General features: G+C 36.8%; 1 protein-coding gene across 7 annotated transcripts in view; it reads right to left on the reverse strand.

The window, feature by feature from the left end:
* The window catches only part of Tle4 (transducin like enhancer of split 4), a 137919-nt gene that overhangs the window by 42999 nt on the left and 67078 nt on the right, over positions 1-27842 (reverse strand). For 5 of the 7 annotated variants that reach the window (XM_026781294.1, XM_026781293.1, XM_013348087.2 and 2 more), the window contains 2 exons: positions 21112-21316; positions 19088-19104 (listed from right to left, as the gene is read on the reverse strand). In XM_026781294.1, coding sequence (XP_026637095.1) covers positions 19088-19104; positions 21112-21316 — 222 coding nt within the window. The remainder of the gene's footprint in view (positions 1-19087; positions 19105-21111; positions 21317-27842) is intronic. The other 2 variants (XM_013348088.2, XM_026781291.1) reach the window with 1 other exon arrangement.

Here is a 27842-nt window from a genome sequence, read left to right on the forward strand (position 1 = left end):
AGTCTCTTTCTTTAGTCTTTCAAGTAGCTAGGATTATAGGCCTGTATCACAAGGCCTGCATTTGGCATAAGACTTACTTTCCATCTTAATTCTTTGGGAATGGATGCAGAAACCTACCCAAAAGTGCTTTTGTCAAGCTACACGTCTCAATTTGATATTTTTAAACTGTAACTCACCATAACATGCAGCCTTTAACTTAATTCCTCAAGGCATCTTCCATAAATTGATAGAGCACTGGATCAAGCATTTCTCTGTGACTGCCACTCAACTATCCCATCTGTTCTATTCTCCGCGTATTAAGATGCTTTTTTTTTTTTTTTTTTTTTGAGACAGGATGAGGTAGCAGCAGGACAGAAAGGAAGGGTTAAAGAAAAACCAGCAATAGTATTTATCACAAGTGGTTGCTACTTCATCTGTGACCTAAATCTCCACAAGTCAGCTAGCAGGAATTGGGAGCCAAAATGCTGGAAGCATAGGTATGTGCTCTAGTTAAGGAATAGTAAAAAAGATGAACAGATTTTAAAATTATAAATCAGTATAGACACTTAGGTTATAAAGTATCACTACTAAGCTACCTTGTGACTATACTTAAAAAACAAAATAGCCATCCTTGTTTGTCCATAACATAAATGATACTAAATTATAAAACCCAAATCACAAAATTGTTATTATACAAACATCACTTTTAACCTCTAACAAACTGATAAAGCTACAAGTTAAATGCTCTCAGCTTTTTGTCATCAGCAAAATTTTAATTGATCAGATAATAGATTCAAAGCTGCAAGAGGAAGATGCATCTGATGGAAATAAGAAATACAATACAAAACACCAAAGGCTGTGTGGTGACATTCTAAAAGCTGTGAGGTAAAAATGGTCTTCATTTACCAGTTTGAGAGGTTCTCAAACTGAGAACCACCCACAGGATCGGTTTACAGATTAGTTACACAGAAGGAACTTATCACAAGAGCACAATCAAACACAAAAAGGCAGCAGCCATTTAGTTTGGATTTTTGTTGATTTGACATGCATGAAATGGAAGCAGCTCACACAATAGTAAGCATCTTTCTAAAAGGCAGACTTCCTCATATCTCCAACATACATTCAGCCAAGGCTATGTAAGGTTCATCAGACAGGAGAGTTTAAACTGAGCAGAAGCAATGAGGACAGACTCTGGAGTTAAACAGTGACACTCTCCTGGGCAATAGTGAGCCAGTTACTTCATCATTGTACCCAACTCTCCTTATCTGCCGTATGTGCATCACAAAAGGAAAGCTCCAACACTAAGTCATGCTATTTTGCCTAATGAAGTAGAATTGTACTCAATATCATTTTAAATGAACTACGAGGTGAGGTCTAGAAATTGTTTATAAAAATATTTTTGTTACAATAGCATTTGTTATCCTATTTTATTTGCCTATCTCCCAAAATAAAGACAACTATTAAAAAATTTCAAGGCCAAGTTATACTAGTTTTTTTTTTTTAATTTCATTCATTATGAGATCAATATACCAGACAATTCTCTTTGGTATTTATCTTGACTTGCTCAGGGATATATCCTCCAGGTTCTTGAAGGCCAAAGTTTTCTATCAGCTGTGCCCTTTTCACTGGCTGCTGACATTTAAAGCATGCTTTCAAATATTGCAATGTTCCAAGACTATCTAAATTGATTGGAATTACATTTTTAAAATATTGAGGTATTTTATCAAATTATTTATTTAGTTAGTTTATGGATATGCATGCATGTGGGGTTACAAGGAACTTGCAGGAGCCAGTTCTTTCCTTCCATCATGTAGGTCCTGGGGATTGAACTCAGGCTGTAAAGTTTGGCAGCATTTGACTTAATCCGCTGAGCCCTTCTACCAGCATTGTTTTTAACTCAGTCCCTTGGCTGAGTGTTTTCTTCACTCTAACCACTCTCCCTTGCGCTCTTATTTCTTTTTAAAAACTCTAAGACTTCCACTCAATCTCGTCCTTCTTTTTAGTGTTTCATGAGCTAGCAAAGGTATCTTTTTACATAAAACTAGTATCAAAAAAAATATAACGGATGCTTAGTTTTGATAACTGGGGAAATATAAATCCCCTGTAACAGAACTTCAAAACTTTTAGCTAATCATGGAAACTAGCATGCCAGTCAGGTAGGTAGAAAGCAGAGCAATTACCAAGCGGAAAGATGTCTTTTTGGGTGGGGGGTATTTCCTGGACCCACTTTTCTAAAAATAAGGTCAAACGGTTGGTAAGAGAGGCTGCCCCAAATATGATCTGATGATTCCCAGAGCCTGTCTTACCATCCAGGAAAATGGTTTTCCACTTCCAGATAAGGCAATTCTCTAGAAAACAGATCTTTGCCAGACCTTTTGTCTGGCCCATGTGGGAAACTAAAACCATCACAATTCAGAAGCCTCTAAAGTCTGACCCCAGTGAAAAATGTAGTTATGTCAACCTGCTACCCTAGTTTTCCTGTGTGCTACAAAGGCAGTCACTCCCTACACCTAATGTGTATTTTCTTTGCAAGAATTCTGGCACCTTTGGCACTTCTATAGATAAACACGGAATCAGCTAGACTCTGTTGGTTTGAGCAATATGATTTACATTCTGGTTATCCTTTATAATACAAGAAAGTCTTCTTCGTTCTGTAGCAGTAGACAACAATTATATAGCACAACACTGATAACTAAAGGGAACACATGCCAAAATGAATCAACAAAATATCGACCCCCCCCAAATCCCTCCCCAAACCCACATGCTTCTTTGTTCACATAGACTTGCAACAGAGAAAAGTAAAGCTAGTTGCTATCGAGGTTACTTGGGATAATACTCTGTGAAGGAAGGGTTCAGAGTTTACATAAGAGTGGGGCACAGACTTTAGCTCCTACTGGACCCTGGTTTGCTGCTCCCAGCACCCTAAATGCTGCACAAGTCTCTCTCTCTGCAATGTACCCTGCCACAGCTGATTCTTAATGCCTCAGGAGTTTTCTGCGTCAACTCAGCCCAAGGAAAAGGAGCTGCAAATCAATTGGTGTTATAGTGCAGGGATGTGTATTCTTTCCCCTAACAGCCAACCTTGTTGACAGGGATTAGGTGTATGAGTAGTAAAATAATGAGAAGAGGCAAGAGTCTCCTCTGCTCAACAAGCTCTGCTGGGTATGCTCCCTCCCCACACAATTAGGGCAAGGCAGCACTGTGAAGCTTTACAACACTAGAGGGACAAGTCCATTTTATAGATAATCTGACATGAAAATAAAAGAGGCACTCTGCAAAACACAAGGCAAACTGCAGTCCTCAGTTGCTCACTCTGCATTTGAACATGTAGTTGCTGGTCTCTCCAAGCATAAGACACAGTCAAAGCCATTTAAACCAACATTTAAAGTATTTAAAATAACAAGAAGCTACAACATTCTCTCAGTTTGGTCTCTGGTTTCATGTATTCTGAGTGGCAAGTGGTCTTGCTCTAAAACACAACAAAGTCATGATGTCACAAAAGGTTAAATGACCCTGAATCACAAAATCTCCTCAGGAATTACATATGTACTCAGCTGGCTACACTTAATTTTCTATCATCAGCACTTACACGATCCATTTCATAGATTTGTTATAGCAAAACTTAATTCCAAAATAATTTCCCCCACAGCCTGGCACATTTCTAGTTTGCTTTTTTCTGCTATTAAAAAACCCAAATCAGTTCATTTTTAACTTCATATAGTATACTAAACTTCTTTTTAAAAGGAGTAACAGTAAGCATGTGGTAAGTGCAGATACTTTGACACTTGGTTGTCACAGCAAACATCCCTAAATTGCCTTCCTCACAAAGGCTGGCTTCAGATCACACTGTGTCACATGCACAGAAGTGGACAGGCCCCAACATGTTAGCCAGTTTCCCAACCTTCAGAAACCAGGTTCACAAAGAGCTTCCTTGAGTCACCCTTCACAAGGATGTTATTTTAGTTTTAAGAGCATAGCAAGTATGAATATTCGCTTAAGTAGTGTGAAAGGAGGAGAAGTATCAAGAGGAGAATGTGCATGACTACAGAGGCTCTAAAGTCTCTGAAAATAGCTTATCTTTGCAGTCCTCGTCACTGCCTTAGGGCATAGTGTCCAATCTATTTGTCTTGGCCTAAGCAATTTTCCCTTAAACTGATTCTCTCACTTATCTGTCTTTTATTATGTTTTAGCTTAGAGTCTCTCATTATTTTGGAGTGTGGCTGAGACAAGTATGTGATGTTTCATGTTCTCCTACCTTTTTATTTTTTAACGTTTGTTCAAGATGATAAAACTTTTTGTCTTGCTTTTTTGTTGTTGTTGTTAAAGTTCTCTTCATTTCCCACCTCCTTCCTTGAAAACTAAACTTTGGTAGGAATGTCAACTCCCTAATCTCACAGACAGTATTCTTACTCAGTATAGAACTTCAAGATCTAGGATCTTTTGTTTACTGTTACTAGAAGTAATATATCTGAGAACCAAAACTCTGGGGAGTTACATTTTGCAGCATTTTCTTTCTTTTTTAAAGTAATCTGGCATGAAATATACATGAAAATTTGCAATCAAGTTCCTGACCCTCGGCTGACTACTTGCCCCCAGGACTGCAGAAAATGCAAATATGAAAATAACTTGAAATGCCCACCTTGAAAGGGACAGTTAGCTAATATTAACAAAACATTAACTATGTAATTTCTTAAGATTTGATTCCATAAAGTCAGCTACTCAAAGCCTAACCACAAACAAACAGAGAAACAAAGCATGTTTTTCTTTACTGGTTGAGGGTGGGGAATCCAAAACCCGAGTCTAGAAAGAAAAAAAAAAAAACAAAAACAGGACAAAGAGTCCCAGGCTCCTCCCTGCTCTACAACTGAGTAAAGCAGTACCAACAAACCAACAAAAGCTCCCCTTGACAGGACGAGGGCACCCTGAACATAGCAAACAGAAATTATGGCTTTTTTCCACTAAAATAAAATTTAGTCAATCCGACAAGCATCACGTCACCAAAATGTACTGCTCCAAATGACATTTTAATTCCCCAAATATAGTTGCCATTTATTTGTGTTAGTATTTCATAAACATGCTTTTGGTTTCATTAGTTATTCCAAATGAGGAAAGAAGATTCTGTGACAGTTTGCAGTCACTACACTGTGGTTAAGTTATGCTGGCCAATGCTTTTAGACAACCTTCACAAAATTTCTGAGAGGAACCTGTCAGCAGGTCCATTCTCTGACAATGACCCACCTCCACTGGCCATCTGTGTCCTGAAAGCAAACTCATTGGCTTGTGAGTCAATACTGGGAGGGCCACTTAAAGAAATGTGTATACAATCCAGAGCCAAAAGAACTATATTTAGGCTTCTGATAGGGGAAAAAACATACAAAAGAAGCTGTGGTAAGATTTATTCAAAGTGAAATCGTAGAACAGAAGGATGGTGACTTTTCCAACACTCAATCATTTTCAGTCACACATGCTGTCCTGTAATGTGCATTGATAATTCTTCATGAATAAAATGCCAGCATTATCATCTGCAGTTATGTTGTTGACATTCTTCTGCTATTTCACTAAAAATACTATTAATTTTCTGGCTTTGTAACAGCTGAGCTATTCCACATTTGAATATACAAAAGAGTATTTTGTTACAATCAAATTAAAAGTATTCCAGAAAATGACTTTCTTTTTCCTAGCTATATTATTTTAGTATATATGGTCCTTCCTAATTCCCCATCATGACGTCATACTTGTCATTAGCCAATTCAAAATACCTTAAATATAAAATTATCTATCATTCCTGGTCAGCATCATACCTGATAGCCATGGTGAACTATATGACATTTTTTTAAGGGTTATGGCACTGTTGGCCTCTTTGGTTTTCTGATCTTTAAAAAGAGCCAATGTACATAAACACCGAAGTCCCTCCCCATCTCCACTTTGCCCCTCCCTCCCTCTCTCCATCTCCTCCTACCCTTCCTCTCCCTCCTTCCCCCCTCCCTTGTTTCCCATCTAGATAGGTTCTACCATTCTCATTTAAGTCAGGATGAAAACCACAGCTCCTGCCAAGCCCTCCTGGCATCTCACCACTTTATTTGTTCCCATTTGTATCTAATGCTTTTGTCAACAGTTCAACAAAAGTCAAAGCAAACAACCCACTGCAAACACCAGGGTAACAGCAACAAGCAGGAATCCTTCACAATTATCCAGCCCAGCTGCTCAGAGATCAACAGGGGCTGCTTTCATTTACAACAATGTCAACAAAAGACTGAAACCCAATAACTAGATGGGTCAATACCGCCACTGTATACCCTCTGGAGGAGGAAATGCTGTTCACCTTCTTTGCTGCTTCAGCAAACATGTAGAATAATTCAGTCAGATGGACAAGTGCTTGTCTAATCATTTGCTATGTGAATAATTCAACAACTTCCCATGTAAACTACTAAACAAGGCTCTTCAAATATTCCTGTGGCACTTCTAGCTAGCCAACCAAAGCAGAGCATAAAGGAAAGAAAAGAAGATGAAACAAAAATCCTGACTCCAGCAAGTTCTAAGTGATAATCTCTGTTCTTAGAAGCCCAAGGCTTCATGACTAATCCTTTTAGGTCTAACCTTTGCCTGGCATTCTCACCACTGCCTGACTTTATATTTATACTAAGAAGTAGTGTGTGTGTGTGTGTGTGTGTGTGTGTGTCACTGCAGAGCCCCAGGGAGCTTCACTCAACTGCCTCCTCATTGCAAGCACTTCTACTGGTTTTGAAAAGAGTTATGTTTAAAGTATACTTAGATTCTGAAATAAGCTATAAATGTAGTTTAAAAGTACTGTTTTCTAAAGGAATCTTAGAATCCCCTGGCCTAGTTTTCGTAAAAATGTTTCTTCAACAAACAATATTTCAAGATGCAAAAGTTCCAAGCTCCCTCTCTTTTTTTCCCTGAAGCATATGGTTTGTGAAATATAATAGGAACCAAAGAATCTGGCAACGGGGCTGCTGACTTGAGTCAGGGGGCCCTCTACCAACTGAGCCCTTTTTTGTAGAACCAGGAAAACAACTCCCACAGACTTTGTATACAGACTGAGTCCTCCACACTGAGTCTGGGTGTCACTTTCAGAATATGAGTGAAAAGCACACATCAAGTCAGGGCCACTAACGTCACTGTCAGCATTTGCACATGGTGCTGGTGTTGTGGATTTTTCTTGTCAGACCTACTACTTCTCTCATCATCAGAATCTAGTTTTATATATAGGTTTCAAAGTTTATCTATCAATATCAATAGGTTTCAAAGATCAGACACTGGATAAAATAACTTTTGGTCAGTTGTCTATCAAAAATAAAGAACCTACCTCACTATCTCACTTAAACTTTTTTGACATAAAAAAAAGGAAAATATTTGAATTGAGAAAATTAATTCTCTCTACTCAAAAGCCCCTCAATATAAAACGCTAAACAAGTCAAACAAACTGTGAAGATTCTTGTCTTCATGTATTTAATAAATGTTTTACTTTCAGCAAGAAAAAAAAGACCATCTCCATCATGACAGTATTTCAGCCATATCATTCTTTCATTTCTCCCCAGAAATAGGAAAGGCTATGGCAAGAAAGGAGAAGGGCAGAGGTAGCAAAGAAGGAAGAGTGAAAGGAACTGACAGTGACAAGAATAATTTATCAGTGAACACCTGGGACTAACAGGAAGAACTATACAGTCTGAGGATCCAGACCAATGACAGCAAGGTGGGTGGCAGTTTGTAAAAAGAGAGATTGAAGGAGTCAATTCTGATGGTTGATGGAGAATCTAATCAAAAGAATCATTTCTCTTGCTTATTATGTATGCAGTCATAGCTTGTTCCCCCAAGAGCAAAAATGCTACTAGCCTATTTTGAAATTCTCAAAAATAAGGTCATACTAGGTGACTACCAAATTTTATTATCCAATCAAATTCCAACCTACTCATCCAATTCAGAAAGATCATTCAGACCAGTGGTAACGCAATATGGGGCAAGGGCTAATCTGAAGACATGGGTACCTCCAAGCTTGCAAGTCATGATAACTATGGTATAAAAACAAGTAATTATTTCAATTTTCTCTGCAGATTATTTTTTCAGAGTAGCCCAATAAACTCAAAGATGTCCAGATATACTAGAAAAATTTTTATTCACTTCTCCATGCCAGAAGAAAGTAAGTTAATAACATCCTACTGAGAATGCTGTCAAGCTAAATCCCTCTATTCCTGCATGCACTACTGGGATATATCTCCCTTCACTTTTCATTCCGCCACCCACTCAGGGCAAGGCCCTGGGGATAGCTCCAGATTACCCTTCACACTTAGTGTCATAAGCCCAAGCCCAAGTGGCCCAATCAGTGCCAAGAAAAGAACAAACCAAGAAAGATTAATTCGCAGATGTTCATGCATTTCACATACACTGTGCCCCATGGTCCATTGCTAGGGCAACAGGAGACCACCAGTGCGAGCTTTATTGGCTTTATGAAGTGCATCTCTGGGACTATAGTCCAAGAAATGCTGCATAATAATAGTGAGGCTTCTCTAAAACCTTGTTTTGTGTTTATCCATGGTTAACCTTACAAGTATTATAACTTCCCTATAACCTCCAACACTGGCCCTCCCACCACCAAAAAGTTTTACACAGAAACATGAAAATGCATCTCCTACAGTTCCATTTTAGGAAGACCTCCTTCAAACTGAACATTAGATCTCAAGACCAAAAAGTAAATGAATAAAATCCTACACCAATTTGGAGACCACCATATTAGTGCAACATACCACACCAACATTGACCACCAAAGCCTGCACACACATATCCCTTACCCATGTTCTTGGTCTGCCTTTTCACCTACCTGCTTGCCTGGCTTCCCCACCTCCCTCCCCCAACAGGCCTCAAGCCTGGTAGCAAGTATTCTCTACCACAAAGCCCAGTCCAGTCCTTTTACTTTTTATTCTGTGATAGTCTCACTAAGTTACTCAGGCTGGTCTTAAATGGGTGAACCTCCCAAGTTTCTGCAGTAACTAGAATTAGAGTCCTCTACTACCAGGCCCAGCATAGCCCTTGTATTTCTACACATCCATAAAGACCCTGCCTTTAAATATCAGCAATCTGCGCTCAGCCAGACAGAACAGCAGAACCAATAAGCCTAATCAGGCTAGTCTCTTCAGGGCCATTAACGGAGCTTACTGTAGTGATTCATATTTGGTGTCTCCCTATTATGGCCACTGTGGACTTCAGATGCGACTAGGGCCAACTAAGAAACTGGGTTTTATATCTTTATTTTATTTTAACTAATTTAAGTTAAGGAAGTGTCATATGGCTACAATATTGAACAGTATAGCTTCAGAGGCTTACCTAAAACATGTCTTTTTAACTCAAATTTCTCCTTAATTCATGAAAATATTACTTCAAGTATATGTACATAAAGACAGCTTTAATGTTCTTGGTTACTGCTCACAGTGCTGGTTCCAAATAGCCCCAAGCACTGCATCCATCCAGTTAGCCTGGCTCTTTGTAAAACAGGTCCAGGGAGCAAGCTGTACTTCTTCCTTCAGGTCTCCACTTTTCCTCCTTCCCCCACCAGGGTGGGAGGTTAAAATCACAAATGTCACAACTCTCAGGGCAGTAGCACAGATCAAGAGTTAATCTAAAAGGAAGTGGCGGGTGAAGGGGAGAATATGGGCTGGCAGGACCAGGGAAGATCTGTAATCAAGAGGAGAAAAATAAAGCCAGTGAAAGGATCAATAGAAGGAACAGCTTACATTCAGATTCACAGGAGAAAAAACACAGGGAGACAATCATTTCCTGGGAAAAGCTCAGCCTAATGAGAATTTACTCTGCTCCTTTATGTGACAACCAGCCCTTTTGTGGCTCAGGCTTCCTGACTGACAGGAACCCAGGGCCCCTTAATAGGATTTCCATATTATTTCCAACACCTGCCCAGAAGTTATTTGTTTACATTGAAGGAGGCAAGATTCTCAAATCAGACATCTGCTTCTAGTTCAGGCATATCTTAGGAAGTCATCTAGAAAGCAGCTTTGTTGCCATGGTGACATTTTTATTTTCCTTCTTTAGTTGGCTCAAAACATTAGCATTTCCAATTTTATTTTGTTTTTCAAAGGGCCAAATGTCATTCAAGAAAACAGAAGTATTTTTTTTAAAAAAAAGCTAAACAGAATTTTCACAAATATCCAGACTAATTAAAATTACCGTAAGGAGGGCCAAATGCAAGGTGAGGTGTTATTAGATTGCCAAGGGCATTTTTCTAAGGGTAGTACCACTAGTTTACCCCCTCCCCCAACCAGGTCTTCTTCCTCTCAAGTCTGAACCATCAGAAGCTCAAAGTACCAATTTAAAGAAAATTCAAGAATTCTCCAGGATATGATGCAATTATATAACGAGTTTACTTCCATGTGTAAGAATTCTTCACACGTACCCTATCCACATACCCAAAGTCTCATTGACAAGAATACTTAAGAATTTTTTTTATAGTTACATAACTGGATTTATTAAAATGACAAACTTTATACTTTGAATGGATGAATCAGATGGTTTGCAATTTATATCTCAGTAAGGTTGGTAGTAAAGAATAAAAGTAGAATAGTTTTAAGTTAGAGTACATTTTGATTTAATGCTGACAGAAGGGAAACAAGCATGCTAAGTCACCCCAACTAGGAACACAGTCATTGTAACACTTGGATTCTCAATGAATTCTGAATCATGAATTCTGTCTCCACCAGTAAACCTGAGCATTACTTTGAGAATAACTAAAACTCTATCTTGAAGTTTTGACAAGAATACTTAAGAATTTCTATGTCCATCTTACTGCCTGCAGTTCAGTAAAGAGAGAGGTAAGGGACATGTAAGCTTTTCAGGCATTTGTTGGCTGCACAGAGGATGTAATATTAAACACTACGAAGACGGAAAGGAGCACAACAGGTTGCTCTGGTCTCTAGTAACATAAACCTAGGCACATCACCAACCTCAGAGTCGTACTGACCACTGAAAACTAACATTCAAACAGATATAACTTAAGTCAGAAGCACTGGTAACTAAGTGGATTTTTAGTATGATACCTTATTAAATGGAGAAATAGGAAACACATGGGTTCTGATGCATGAATCACCTGGCACATTTAAATGAGTATGCTGGACAGTCTTTAATATGTGGAATATTAAATACTTGTAACAATTAATTTGACTTGCAGTATCTGACTAAACAATACAAATCCTGAAATGACTTTATTTCTATGAATAGTAAGTTGAATTAAAGGAAGCAAAAACTTGTTGAGAAGTACCACTTAGCCCTCAGCAAATTTCCTATCACTTCTTCATGAGGCTACTAATTCTTCTGCTTTATCAAAAGCCATTGCATGAGTTATAAGATGATGCTTGTTAGTGGTGGCTCCATATGCAGAAAGTTGTTTAAGCCAGAAGATAGCTGAATTATTTCACACCATACCACAAACCAAATATGCAAGATGAACAGAGGTAAATATTGCAAAAACTCAAGAGAGAGACAAGCACTAAGATCCTTCTAGATGATCTTTGTGTTCCCTCCATTCCAAAATGGATGAGTATTTTAAGAACATAAAAGGTGGTGAACAATTCTTGGGAATAATTCTTTTGGAAAAATTATGTATACTTTGAGAAACAGATGCCTCTAAAATTACAAGTGCCAAATGCAACACTTCAATCGTGGGCTCCTCTGAAATGTTTTTAAATGTTAAATATAAATTTACTGTATAATATTTTTTCAAGAGACAAAATGCATTCTAATTAAGAAAATTTGATATAAGCATCAAGATGAAAATGTCTAGTAACTGTTGGTTTAAGGGAGAAGAGAATTTAAACTACCTTTGCAAAATCAGCTAAGGAAGGCAGATCTGACAATCAGCCTACCCTGTTAATTAATATTTGTTCTGCTTCAGCAATCGGTGGAGGCAAGTGCAGCAAAACAAGCGTGACTCCCCCGTCACATCATTAATCCACTCGTGCTCACCACCTGAGGACCAGCTGTGCCCCAAAGACATTCATTCATCTGTTCCACAAACAAACAATTACAACACATTTTCTGGAATTAGGGCACCTGTTACATTTCACACAGCTTACATGCCTGGAGGCAGAGATCAATTAATACTACACAAATTAGTGCATCATAAACCAATAGAACAAAAGTTCCTGATGGTTCTTTGATAAGGTAATTGTTAAAAGTGAAATTCATGATAAAATGCTTTTAAAAGAGTTAAAAAGCAATGATAACACTAAAATATTTCAAATTACCATTATATTTTAGAAGATAGAAAGTACCACATTAAATCATCCTTATACTAAGACACCCCCAAAAGAATAACATTCCAAATGGCTAAGATACCTAGAGTTACAGAATTGAGACCCAGTAGGCTAAGTGATTGTCTACTGATTGAGACAACACAGCTTACCTAGCACTAAAGAAGGGTCTGTCTATTCAGGAACTTGGCTTCACATTCCTGTCAACTAGTTCACTTCTAGACTTTTCTAAGTGCTTGCTTGTGGTTTTAAATATAACAGGAAGACCTTTATTACTTATGATAAGAGAAGGGCACAAGAATAGTTTGTATTATTTGCCTGTACATGTTGATGTTGAACAAAGACGTGAATTTTATATAAAACAAAATGAGTCAAAATTTGTGTTTGCTTCAGCAGCACATATACTAAAATTTGGGGGAAATGCAATACTAATTATCAATAGAGTTCTATTTGTGTCTTTTACATATAGACAATGATGTATTGAAAATGTAAATCTACTGTCCAAATGAAGTACTGGTTAGCATGGGTTCTTAAAGTATATTTTTAATATATATGTTTCCTCCACTAAATTCTTACAGTATTGAGAGTAAGATTTTAATCTGTGAGGCAAAGGGAGAAAAAGAGAAATCAAAGCTTGGTTTAACAAGGGCATAAGTAAGTTAGGTCCAGCAGGATTGATCAGCAGGTAAAGGCACGTTGTTACTGAGCCTGATGATCACCAGAATTTAATTCCTGGGAACCACATAGCAGACACCTGAAAATTAACCTCTGGTCTCTGTACAAATATCATGGAACACATAATGTACATGCACACACTACATAAACAATCATTGCTAGTTGTGGTAGTGAACACTGGTAGAACATGCTAAAGAGTAGGGGCAGAAAGATAAGTTCACCCTGGCTATACCTGTGGGGATGCAGAAACTGCTTAGCAGCTAAGAAAGAGTGTTTGCTACTCTCATAGAGGGCCTGGGTTTGGTTTCCAGCACCCACATCAGGTGGTTCACAACTGCCTGCAAATCCATCGCCAGAGGATCTAATGCCCTCTTCTGGCTGTTACGTGCACCAGGTGGTGCAGAGACATAAATGCAATCACTCATGCATGTGAAAACAACCAATCTAAAAAGAAAAGAATTAAACAGTGTCATCAGAAAAAATATAAAAGGGAAATCATTTTAGAGGTAGAAAGGCCTAAAAGTTTTCACAACGAAAGAGTAATAAGGAATCTTATTTGGATCATATTTCAAGAAAATAAATTCTGTGAATACTCACAGAAAATGGATTCTTGCCTATGTATTAAAAATATTAAATAGCTATTTTTTAAGCAATGAAAGCTTTTTGGTTTTGTTCAGTGAAGAGCACTGACCAGAGTTCCACTCCCAGAGCCATATCAAGTGGTTCACAACCATGTACAACTATAGATCCAGGGAATCTGATGCCCTCTTCTGGCAAACAGGGGTCATTTGCATATCCAACCCACAAAACACATACACACAAAAACAAAACAAACTTTTAAAAAAGTGGTTATTTAGATGAAATGTACCCTTTCCCCAATGACTTAAGAGGCAAGTGCATGGTATTTATAATTTACTTCAAGATACCTCAGTGAAGGAAAGGATTACATAAAACATGGCAAAAGTGCAGCTCTTGTACCTAGACAGGTTTCTTGGATAGAGTTTCTTTGTGCGATTCTTTGTACTCTGTTGTAAATCACCCAAAGAGCTGTTCTTTGGGCATGACACTGGCAATGTGACCTTGGATAGGGCCTTCATAACACTAAGACTTTCCTCAGGTAAGCAACAGGTTGAGCATGGCACCTGCTTTTGTAAGTGACATCTAAACTAGGAGTTAAATATGCAAGATGGAGGAGTCTTCAAAGAAATCAAAGAGGTTAACTGGGGACTACTGGGCACCCACCAACCAATTCTTTTCAAGGTTTGGAGAAACAGCTTTGTGGACAAAGCGACTGAAGGGGAACCAGAGTCAAATCACATTTCCTATTCAGATAGCTTTCCTTGATTGCCGACAAAATACTGAGGGAAAACAGATCTTAGTGCAAGCCTACTATTGGTTTGTTTATCTGGTTCTGATGTGGGAGTCCCCTCTGTGTGCTGTGATTACCATTAATGAATAAAGAAACTGCAGTGGTCTGTTGATAGGGCAGAACTAGGTAGTTCTTCCCCCTACATGGTTCTTAAGCTATTCTTTACAGTATTTTATTGGTGCCTTAAATTCCTTTCAAAATTTTATTTTCTATTCTTTCATGCTTTTAAGAAAAACATTTTGTCTTTCTAAAGTATATAGTAATACAAATGGTCCTACCATGTTCTCCACGAAAGCCTAATATTCCTATAGTAATATAAGGAACAAAACTGTCTTGAGAAATATGGTTACCCCCTTCCTGGCCATTTCTTCCAGTGTTTTCACCTGTACTTTCTTTCTCACATAGGACATTTCAAAGGGCTGAACATGTTCAAAACACATGCTTTTAAAACAGATAGTTCTTTGAGACAGAAAAAAAATATAGGTATACTTATGGGGGGGCAATGCAGGAGTATTCAGCTACAGATCCTAGAACAGAATTTGGGTTATTAAATCTAAATGTGCAAAGTGAAGTGGCAAATAGAAGTAATCACTCTGCTCAAAACCCACTCTCACCTGCAACACCCAGCTAATGAGGCAACAGTACTCTCCTGGCCTGAATCATACACTTGAGTATGAACATAAAAACAACCTTATTCTAATTTTCCAGTGATAAACCTTTACTGCCAACAGTGACTAACTGGGAAAGTAAGCAGAAACATATGATGTTTTTAGTCATCTGTGCAGAATAAGCACTAACATACAGATGAAACAGAATAAATAGGCATTGCCTTACACACAACAAAAAGAAGATCACCATAAAAGTCTTTAAGCAAAAGCAAAGAACTCTCATAGGATAAAAAGTATAATATTCACACACAGAAAAACATTTAGTGTGAAAAATATGTAAATCTTTAAAATTAAGTGCAACAGCTATACTTATTGCAATGGCAAAAAATAATCTCAATGTTGATGGGCTTTGTAAGAATACAGGCCAATACTGCATTCAGCATTTTAAAAGAGTACAGAGGTTCTGGAGATAACCAGAATGTATAAATGACTGAGAATGATCATATTCTATGAAGACACACAGTATCTGGTGATATTTTGACAAAATAACAACAATAAAATATTCACCATTTAGAGCAGGAAAATGCTTGCACTTTTGCTGTATTTTACAGATAATAAAGGCAAATCCTTCAGTTCTAATAGAGAAGAGTGTCCCATTTTCAAGGGATTATGTACATTAATAGAAATGGGTTAAGTTAAGATGTAAGAGTTAGCCAATAAGAAGCTAGAGCTAATGGGCCAAGAAGTATTTTAAATAATATAGCCTCTGTGTGATTATTATGGGGCTGGGCAGCCGGGAATCAAAAAACAGATTCCTCCAACAGTGTTAATGAAAAAATGCTCAATAATAGCATATGGAAGAAATCATGGAGCTTACTGACATTACATAATTTTGAATTTATCTATCCGCTTCAGATGACCTTAACTTTGGTGCCTGTTTTCTTGCTTGAGTATTAGAATTATGTAGATGCTGGATGTAGGGGATGGTACTAAGAGTAGTTTCTCAGCTTTAAGTTCCTACCAAGTTTAGGAAGTTTTATGGTTGTTGTTCTAAGCTGTTGACCACATTTAAGATGAAAACTGGAGAGTGATGTAAGACCTGAATGGCTTGGAGCAACTTGGATACCTCAGCAACTGGGAGGTTCTTGGCAATAAGTCAATCAATGTCCCCTATGATGAACATTCTAGAACCAATTACTTTTACCCTAAATCCCTTGGGGTTCAGTACATAAAAATATTTCATAGGTTTTATCTATTCTTTTCCTACAGGTGAGAAACATGGAAGAGAATGGGGAGAAATGGGATAGGAGATGGTCAACTACTCAGATACCAGGTAGGAATTCAGTTTGGGAGTCTTTTGGACTGTCTACACCAATAAGGGTAAGAGCACATTAGTAGTCTGAGTTTCTTACCATTTTCAGACCTCACACGTGGGGCTTACTACTGGTCACATACAGTTAGTAGAGAGCCAAGACAAATAAGGAAGGTGGCAGGTGTTACGGCCCCTTATTTCAACAGTACTACTGTACTCAATGTTTTAGTTTCTCATCACCAAGTAAATTGATTCTAGGACTCCCCACAGTGCTGTCTCCTTTAGATCCATATTTACATTCTCTCTCAGTGTCAAAAAACTTCAGATGGAAGTCTGCAAATAACAGGCTTAAGAATGAACTTGGCTACTGGAGCTATAGAAAACTAGATCAATAAAGCCAACAGCATGTGATTTAGTGAGACAGAACTTCAGAGAAGAGAAAGGAAAAGGGAAAGACCTAACAATTTAGTAAGAGATTTCACTGCTTTACTTGGCTTCTCAATGAAAAGCATGTTAATTACTTGGGTCTTTGCAGTGAGCCTAAATGTCTGTTTTATAAGCTGTTCTGAAATCCGCCCTGTTTAACAATCAGTAGCATCAAAAAAAAATTTTTTAAAGAATGTCTCTCACAATTAAACACATCTACAACTTTGTATAAATCAAAATTTTGGTACCATATCAAAATGTTTTGATGAGGCTGTGTCATACTGCCCACATCTTCATCATATGCAACACTAATTACTACCAGCAGATTCCGATTTCTCTACACATTACAGGCTTTTAGAGGAGCTATAAAACTTTTCAGGCACCATTAATTTAAATTTGTATTGAAATTCCTTTTTGACAGATGGCCAAAAATTACTTTATTATTTAGAGTACAAGAGCTGCCTGTTTCCACATTAGAAGAGGAAAGGGAAATTTCTAAATCCAGAAGGAAATTTATGTCACATTCATTACCTGTTAAATGTTAAGGAGAATTATTGTGCATGAATGAATTATTTCAAACTACCCCAACTAGCAGACAACTGGATCACTGGCTGCTACAAACCACCCCCAAGTCATATAATTAGTCAACAATCACAAAAATCTCCTCTTAGCCAGGAATTCCTTACAAGAGGACAAGGAAGCTCAATGGAACAGGCAACTGCTTAGGTGTCATCACAGGAAACATTAGCCAACTATTTCACCTTGTAAACCTATAGGACAATTCCAGACCAGACACAGCACACTTCAGGTATGGATTTGTAACTGTCATTCATAATAAACCAGAGCAAAACCATCAATTTATTTTCTTGGTACTTGCCCTGCCTTCTGACTATTCTGACACTTCCAAGCTCCCTCTGAAAGATTATAGACGGTTTAAAAATATACCCTACTGTTTCTTATATGAGGGAATATAAAATGTAACTGGCATAAAGTGTACAGTACAGTGTTGTATAAATATTTTCACAATGTTCTGTGAGTGGGGCTGGAGAGGAGTCTTTTGTCTACTTGCCTGCCTGAGGGTATGTATTCATCATGAGCAGTTAGGGAATGTTTACAGTATAGCCTTAGAGAGGCTTCCTGAGAACTCCTGTCAGCCAATCCTGAACACCTTATTCACTTATTACTTCTAAAGTACATGTGGATACACTCCAAGTTTTCTAATGTGGGAACTGATGTGAACAGTATACATAGACTTCACAACTGCAAATACATAATTAAAATTTTATGTGTACATTTCTAATTGTTGACAGTTGTTGTGGCTGCAGGTTCCCTGTCAAATTCAAAGTTTCTTGAAGGGTAAAATGTATATACTCAATATTGAATTTCCATTATTTAAGGGTTCTAAATACAATTTTAATTTAAGAAAGAGTAAAGTACTATTCATAGTGAAAGCAAAGAATTGTGTATGGGAAAGACTTCAGTTTTGGATATAGTTGACAAAAAAAAAAAAAAAAAACTACAGAGGGTCTAACTAACATATGGCCACAACATTTAATAATTTAAAAATCTATAAGACAAAATGACAGCATTCATACTCTGGACTAGTGTTTCATTACTGGGTTACCTTGCAATGGGTAAGTAATACAATGACACGTGCTATGCAATTGGGCATCCACATGGCATATTTCTACTGTACATGAACCAAAGGTAATGGAAGCACTTTCATAGTTTATTCAATTCCTACATGACAGCTTATGTTTTTGTTTGCATACTATGAAATTCAAATGCTCTTAGCCTATCTCTTTCTGGTATCACGTAAGACAAGCATACACAAACCATCAGGCCCTAAATTCTTTTTGTCCTTCTCCACAACTTGCATATAAAGAGAAGGCGGATAGTCTTCAGAGAATTACTTGCCACACTACAAACCTAAGTATTACAAACAAAATGCAATGTCTCTGGTGAACAGAAATATTCTTATGGACAGTTTGTTTCTTCCTTCAGGTTGCACATGAACCTAGGGCCTCACACATACCAAATACAAGCTCTCCCACTGGATATGAGTTACATATCCAGGCCAAACAGATGTTTGATGCTTTAATGAAGAACTTAGTAGGTAGAATTTTTTCAAAGGTAAGTATGTATTTCTTTTTAATTAATACATTTATTATATTGCATTATCTTAAAGTAGTTTTTAAAAACATAGTAAGAAATATTAATACAAGCAATGCTATCTAGTTCATGACTCAACCTTGTTCTACAAATCTAATCCTCAGAAAAATATAACCATTGTTTAAAAAGATCAACCATACACGTAAGATGAACACAATTTGGTAAATACCATCTATATTACTCTCTAAATCTCAAAGAATTCATTATTAGAATTTAGATTCCCATCACTTAGAATCTTTTAAAACTATTCTTGTGCTTGAATTTTGAGTCCTACCTTGATGGAGTCTCTGTCTGTAGGCAAAACATCAGCAAGACAAGCATGAAAGAGTGGGAAGAAAAGAAGAAAAGTGCTTGTTAGTTTACATAAAATCATAAATCTATCAAACCTGACCCTGCTAAATAGTAAATTGAACAGATGTCAACTTTGCTGTAAAGTTAATTATTAATAATATACTAACAAGATTCACAAAGCACTGGTTCACCTTTGACATGATTTCAATTGAACCAAAGTTAGCCATTCTTATTTGTGTACCTTATTGACTTTTCCACTTATGAAAGAGTTTATAATCATGAGTCAACTCTACCATGGTATTAAGATAACTCTAGAACAAATATTACAGTATTTCTAGCATCAGAGAAGGTAAATTTATGCTTATGGAATACAGACAATTTGCCCCTAACTGTAACTCTGGTAATAACACTGAACCAGCAGTAGATAGGACCTTCTTTTTTATTATAAGCCACACCCTTTCAAACAAATAAACCATCCCTGTGCTAAATAAATTACCCTAAAGGAATGGTGGAAGAATTTTTTTTTAACCTTAGTGGCTATTAAAAATTATCAGTTTAAGTGTAATTGGACTATTTCATTGGGACTATTGGCTCCCCAATAATGACACAGAAACTTATTAATCATGAAAGTTCAGCCGATAGCTTAGATTCGTTTTCTAACTAGCCCTTATAACTTAAATCAACCCATTTCTATTAATTTACTTCCTTGTGAGGTTTTATTACCTCACCTCCATAATTCCCATTCTGCTTACTCTGTGTCTCCTGGTATCTGTGCCTTCTTCTTTACAGGATACTCTCTGCCCCCCAAATCTTGCCTATTGGCCATTCAGGTTTTTATTAAACCAATTAGAGTGACAAAGCTTCACAGTGTACAAAAGATTATTCCACAACATTAAACATAGATGGACTTTTCTTTTGGCTGCCAGCTCACTCACTCTGTCTGTCTCTGTCTCTCTCACACACAAACCATGACACTGAGATTTATATTAATTATAAAAGCTTGGTCTTAGCTTAGGCTTGTTCCTAACAAGTTCTTATGACTTAAATTGACCCATATTTTTAAGACTATGTTCTTTTATGTTGCTCAGTTACCTTTGCTCTGTATTCTCCATCCTGCTTCCTCTCTGCCTGGCTAGTGACTCTGCCTTTCTTCTTCCCACAGTCTTCTCTGCTGCTGGAAGTCCCGCCTAACCTCTTCCTGCCTAGTTATTGATCATTCAGCTCTTTATTAAACCAATCAGAAGGTGCCTTAGCAAAGATACATCTTTACAGAATACACAAATATTCTGAAACAAGTAAGCAGTGTATAAACATACAGGAATATTACTAAAATGCCCCTTTACCATCACTTTCCTTAGAGGAGAATGAAGGCAGAACTTGAGAAAATACAACTGAACTCCTGATTTGTTAATCTTGTGCTTTTGAACAGCAAAAGAGGTATTTAAAACAACAGATTTTGTCAATTTGAATAGTATCATCTCAATAAGATAACCAGAATCTTTCTTAGTATGCTCTGAAGGTTGATCTAATTTACAAATAACAATTAAATTGGTCAAATATCAAATAACCCTTTAATAATTTAAGTTTTTCTCTCAAACAAACTGGTCAAAGCTGATTATCGAGGCTTAAGTCATTTTAAACAGGATTTTACTACTAATTTAGATTTAGGAAGCAAGGGATCAAAGGCAATGATCTGGAGAGCTGGAAATTTAGCTCAGTGGTAGACCTAGCCTAGCATATGTAAGGTTCCTTAGTTCCATCCCCAGAAGAGCTAGAGTAGGAATAGGGGAATGGGGCAGCAAAATCTGGAAACAGTTCTTTACCTTCTGAGCAATACTAAGGCATCATGTGGCAAATGACTACTTCTAATAATTAATCTGCCTTCTGATGGAATCCTTTTATTTAGACACTGGCAAAATGAAATTCAAAGACGGAATCAAAAATGGCATCTGTAATCTATCCCTAGAAGATAGATAATACCACACTAATATCCAAATGATCACTTACCTCTTTGGTGATCATTGTCATGGTGCTTTTTCTCATCCTTAATTGGGAGGTGAGACTGACCTCCTAGTGCACTGGAGAGGGCTAGAAGTCCTGCACTGCTACCAATGGGTGGAATGGCTGGGGGCTGAAGCCCTGAAGGGTGTGGTGTCAGAGGCACAGGCAGACCATGTCCATGTGATAAATGCTGAGCTTGGAGTTGTTGCTGCTGTGAAAAATTGGCCATAGATATTGAATTTGTTCCCTCAAGGAAAACAGAAGGTATGAATAGATAGTGAAAACAATACTGCACTCAAGAAATAGTTACCCTCATGCATTTTTTTTAACATCAGGGAAGGTAGAGAAAGAGATATATAATTGATGTGTTACTTCCAAAATCTATTTTTTTTCTTAACACATGTAAACAACCTACGTTTTTAAAATGACAAAAAGGGCCAATAAACTTTCAAAAGATAAATGTTATTTAACAAAAAACTCTGTATTATTTTGTTTTAGTACAAAAGGCCAGCTATCATGTATTTCTAATCAAAATGTATATGTGAATAACTGTTAAAGAAGTCATGTTGAACAAGAAAAACTGAAAATCGAGAAAATTAGTGCTAAACTGTTGTCCCAGAACCACTGCACAGCACGCAGGGAGAGTTAATTTGAAAGAGAAAACCTGAATTAACAACCCAGAAAAGGAAGCTGGTTGCAGCCGCAGTTTTTTAAGCCCTTTAAGTGTCCTCAGTGGCACTTGAGCAAATTACTAAAGAAAATCCAATGTAGCAAGGCTTGGGTTCTCCTGTAGGCTTGCTCAATAATGCTGAAATAATTGGGCACTCTGTGCACGTTTAGTGATGCTCGAATGAAAAGCTAGAGGCCTGCCCTTGTACTCTTCTCTAGCAGCTGACTTTGTGTTGTGACAGGTTTATTTGAGTGGGACCGTGATGCATGCACCAGTAACTACGCTGACAAGAGTTTAAAGTCATTTTTTACCAGCACACTGGCAACACATAGAGAAAGCCCTTAAGAGGCTGAGATGGGAGTGCTTGACCCCAGCAGAGACTGAGTCAAGCCTGTCTACAGGAGCTACTGTGGACAGGTTTGCTGCCTCTGCTGAATGGGGAAGAAGAGGAGGAGACAAGGGAGGATGCTCAGTTAAATACCCCCTGCAACAGGACACTCTTCAACAAACCCAGCTAACAAAATTCTATCAGAACAATTGCTGGGCAATTCTGAGACTAACATATGTAGTTACTAAATATCAATTATTGCCTTAAATAAGTCACTTTTAGGTCAAATCTATAATAGTCAAAGAATCCTATAATTTTCTTTCTTAGCAAGATTTGACAAATTGTTTTCAAAATGAAATTACTTTCTAAAAAGAAACTTGAAATGGCTTTTTAAAGTATTTAAAAAAAAAGGTGATTTTTTTTCTCCCTCTTTAAATTACTTTCTCTTTCTTCTTCCTCTCCTGTGTGCCTTCCTGTATGTGATTATCAACTCTTTTCTCCTGCTGACCTGCACCTACTTTCTGGCTTCCCACATTTACCATAAAGCAAGCAAAGTTGAAACAACTAAGGAGAGTATGCACACACATGAAAAGGAAATGTTGGAACACTCTCAGATGCTCCAAAAACTTAACCTCATAATCCTTGTATGTAAGAGCTTTTCCTAAATGCAGTTTTTAAATGAGATGTTTCCTCCCTGCAAGTATGAACGTCATTGGTTGTTCAATGAAGAGTTATCAGCCTTGAAAGCATACATACATGAACAACAAAAATGGACTCAGTAAATTTGTGCACATGTGCAAATATGTGCATGTATGTATAGAAATAAGAACTTGCTGAGTTTTATATACATGTGTACACATATGTACACATGGACACACATATATGTGCACCCATATGCAAACATTTATACACATACATATGTAGGTGTAACAACAATAATAAGAGGCTACCAACTTGAAAGAGAAGAGGCATGGAAGAGGTTCAAGGGAAGGTAGTTGGGAGGGGCTTGAAGGATGGGGGAAAGAGATGATATAATTCTATTTCAATTAAAAGCATATAAAAAATTAAGTGGTTCCTCATTTGAGTGACCAAAATCATATTCACAATCTTAATTTTCTGCTACTTACTTGTGACCAAAAGTATACATGCAAAATTATATTTTCTAAATATGTAGAAAATTAGATACATGATGAATACAGGAGAATTTAAGTAAATACAAAGTCAAATTTACTTTAAAATCTAGTTCAATTTATTGACAAACTGTTCCAATTCTCTTTTTCCTCTAAATTTCAATAATATTTTATTAGTACAGTTTGGGTCTATGGCTGTTTATACTTCTGAGCTCAACTGACAAGCAGCTACAAGCTCCTCAGTATGTGTCTCTTTTTCACTGCAGTCCATATGACACCAAAGCTCCAGACACAGAAGCATTCACACACATCTGATACGCTGAAGAATATTCACATCATTATACATGCAAAAAGAAAATCTCAGCGTAATTAAACACCTTCAGTGATTCCAGTGTTTTATTCTTCTCTCTTGGAAGATAACAGGTTTAAAAAAAAAAGGCATTAACTGACTTATTTTTCCATTCAACCAGGTAGAAAATATGTACCAGTCTGTCTGCTACACATGAGAGCTACAGTAAGCTTCTTGGTCTACTCTCCTTCAGATAGGCTCAAACAGGAGCCTTATCTCCCATTTTTCTTTCATGTGTACCTTCAAGGAAGAAGATTTATTCCAATAAAGGGAGAACACGCGCGCGCACACACACACACACACAAACACACACCTGATACTACTCTAAAATGCCTCTTTGAAAGCTACTCCATGGTTTTTAAAATAATACCCTCCCTAGATAAAAAGTTCAAATTTCTTAGCATTCAAGATCTTCCATAAAACTAGTGTCACTTTGACAATACACTACAGTACAACATCCAGAAAACTTTACCTGAAATACTCATCAATTGAATGAGTATGTTATTATTACTAGCCATCATCAATACACATATATACTCAATAATTTGTCTATGTATATTTAAATTCTCTTCATCCTATTCTAATGTCCTTGTGAAGGGATGCCTCCCCTGATTACATTCAATCAATCTGATTCAAAGTACTATAATACTGCTTCTGAATTCTGATGGCACTTGAGGACAAATTATTATAATAACACTCAATAACCCAAGAAAATAAAAGGAATTTGTATATGGATAACTAGATAGAGTTGCATATGCTAACATTTGCAATAACTTTATGAATAGAGCTATTTCATTTAAAATCTCATAGTACTATATATTTCTTCTTCTTAGTATGTTTAAGCAGGTATCAACTAAGGCCAGTACCATCTTACAAGTGGATTAACCTTGGCTTTATTTTTTTCCTAATGACCCAAATTTCAAAATATAAAATACAGTCAAAAGAAATTTAAGTTAGCCTTTTCTATTATATTCTTCATTTGCAATAATTTAAAAATAAGCAAGTTTCATACAATAGTAAGGAAACTTAAAAGCTTAGTGCCTCTTCACAGGAATACTATGGACTTATTTTTTATTGTTGGACTTTTAGACATTTTAAATGTCTAAAAGAGAGCTACCACAAAGCTTTCCTTAAAATAATGAAGTCAGATACCCAGTCGTATGACTGTACGTCTAAAGCTTTTATTGTTTCTACTGAATATATGGAATATCTATTTATTCTTTGCCTAGTTTCCACAAATGCTAACATCATATGCAATGTTTAACAAAATCTACAAAACTAAGAAAATTAAAATCAGGACATCACTGTTATCCAAACTACCAACCACATTCAGATGTTTACCCCACACCAATGCACCTTCTCTGTTCCAGAATTGAAGCTATGGTATCCTATTCACATTTAAAGAGCTTTTCAGTTTTCACTTATTAAAAAAGCCTTTAAAGAATTTAGGAATAGTAACAACAAATGATTGTCATATGTTGAATAGCATATAGTTTGAATAGGTTTAAAGGAGAAAAGAAATTGAAAAAGTCTCCTATAAACTCATGTCACAAGTAATATATTCTTATAAAGTGCCTACATAATAAAAAGATATTCATCATGGTGTTCTCTACAATATAACTTTATTAAGTATTTTTAAAACATAAAATTACATATATAATGCTATTTAGCATGTCACCAAAAAGTAACTATTTCGGATATAGTAATATTCCAGTTGATTTTCACAGTTGATGTTTATAGCAATAAAACAGGCTCCTTCTAGTCTTTAGTGGCTATTTTCTACATTTGTTTCTAAGTTCTTACCTTGGGAACTATCCTAGAACTAGAGCTAGCATTAGACACCATCTTCTTTAAATAAATCCATTAAGCCAACAATGGTTAAACTTAACTCCCAACACTTTCATTTAAAAATGATTTTAATGGATTAAATATCAAACGACATGAAGTTAAATTAAAAAATAATCTGTATTATGCTTCCTTCCAAACAAAGCAGAATCCATGGCAAGGAGTAGACTTCCCTGAGTACAAACTTGCAACACTGTGAGTCCATGACTTCTAATTTCTGCTTTCTGAAAACTACTAACCTGTAAAGGTTTCCTACTTTATCCTCTCATAGAATAGATGAAATCCTCTATTTGAAACGACCAGAGGATGGTCTTTATATGCATATATAGAATACTGACATAGATTTGTTACTAAAATAAATCAAGATAAATTAACACCCTGGATAATACAAACCAGCAAGCTAAAGGAAGAAGAAAAAAAATGTCAACTTTAGAAGAATTAACGCCTCCAATCAAGATAAAAACTAAAGAGGGCATGAACTGTAGGAACAATTTAACAATCAACCTATTTTTCACCATAAAGCCAAGAGACAAAAGATATCTTAGAAAAGATATTTCCACTGATAATTTTTGTCAGGCCATACCTTTATTTTTATGTCTTATTTCACTAAAATATAATTAAAACATAAATAAGGACATGAAAAGTGGTGATTTGTTTGGGAGGTGGAAGGGGATAAAAGGGGCTAATGGGGCAGACTATGATTAAGGAAGGGTGTGTGTGTGTGTGTAGCTATAAAAGAATAAATCATCTCAACAATAAAACATAAATTACTTCTGCTTCCCTCCTAATGTGCTATTCAAGGAAATAAACATTAAAACACAGCAAAGTTTAAATTCAAGTAAATACTCCATCCAGATAATTTAATTCTGGAAAAAAAAAAAGAAACAACCAGTAATCATGACTGAAGATACATAGCAGCAAGGTGGCCGACACACCTTAATTCTGTTCACTGCATTTTACTGGCCATTCCTTAACAAATAATTATTTATTTACAATCTCAAGGTTGGAAAGAAGGACAGAAATCGATTTTACAGGGAATATCTTTTGAAATGTCTACTAGTAAAAAGGAAAATTTCCTTTTAGTAAAAGGTTCCCAAAACTTGGGATGACCAGGGGCTGACTAATGACAAATTGGAGCTGACAAGGGTAGAACAGCTGCCACTGGAATTCTGCCCAACCGCAACCCAGCCAGGTTTCTTTGCTTTTAACTCTACCCTTCATGTCTACTAAATTCTCAACAGCGAAGTTCTCAAACACCATGCATCTTCATTAGAAACAACAGACTCCTGACAACAATGAGCACATTTAGTGGCCATAATTTTGTCTCCAGCCTTCACCCCCCCCCCCCCCCGGCTATCATGGGTCTTAAAAAAAAAAAAACCAAGAAATCTACCTAGACAAATAGTATTAGGACAATAAGACAGCTATAAAGGCTTATAACGAATTGCTGTTCTTTTGTTTGTTTGTTTTTTAATACTCACAAGTCCTTCCTTGGTAACCTGAGAAAACAAGTGGAAATATAGACATTCTAGTGTCAACAACTAGGGAATGGCTCCCAGCCTCTCAAAGCCAGAACTCACTGGCTAGGAAGCACACAAGCATCCTTCTACCTACCAGCCAGTCACAGAGCGTGTTCTCATTCAGCTGGAGGAAACAATACCAAGAAAGAAAAAAAGGCCAAGTAGACCTTACGGAGCCAGAAAAAGGTACCGTGCTATGAAATGGAACACTTAGGACAAAGGGAATATAAGTGCTATCAGGCTTGTAAAAAATACTGTTTTAATACAGAAATCACTGTTAATCCCATCTCCCAACTATGGGGTTGGGCAGAGCCTAAGAAACGAAGTCCTGGACAAGATTCAAGAAGCATTAAAAAGAAGTGGAACAAGAGCCAGTCAGCTACAATCCTCACCATCTATGAGCAAGAAATAACCACTTGATGTTTCCAAGTTTCTTATAACATCTACCTCCCAAAGTGGCTGTGAGTATTATAATACACCTTCTTTTGTTATTGGAAAAAAGGTACCTACCCCCTCTCATAACATACACAAAAGAAGGGATAGTACATCAGTTACTTTTATATTGCTATGATTAAGACCACCACAGGAGGGAAGCTCTTCTTCAAAGGATATTAATTTAAAAGGAAATTACTTCTTTATTCTGAATTAATTCAGAGCACATAATGAAATTATGGGGTATAAAGTTGTGAGAAAACAGGTTATTTGGTGTCAAGAATTACTCCATAGATTATGTAGCCTCCCTATAATGTGATAACTGAAAATATATACATCACTTGTAATATTTCTACTTAAAAATAAAACAAGGTCCCAATGAGGAGCAGAAGGAGGGAGAACATGAGCAAGGAAGTCAGGACCACGAGGGGTGCACCCACCCACGGAGACAGTGGGGCTGATC

Source organism: Microtus ochrogaster, chromosome 8 (assembly GCF_000317375.1).
Source record: "Microtus ochrogaster isolate Prairie Vole_2 chromosome 8, MicOch1.0, whole genome shotgun sequence".
In the NCBI taxonomy this organism is placed as follows: domain Eukaryota; kingdom Metazoa; phylum Chordata; class Mammalia; order Rodentia; family Cricetidae; genus Microtus; species Microtus ochrogaster.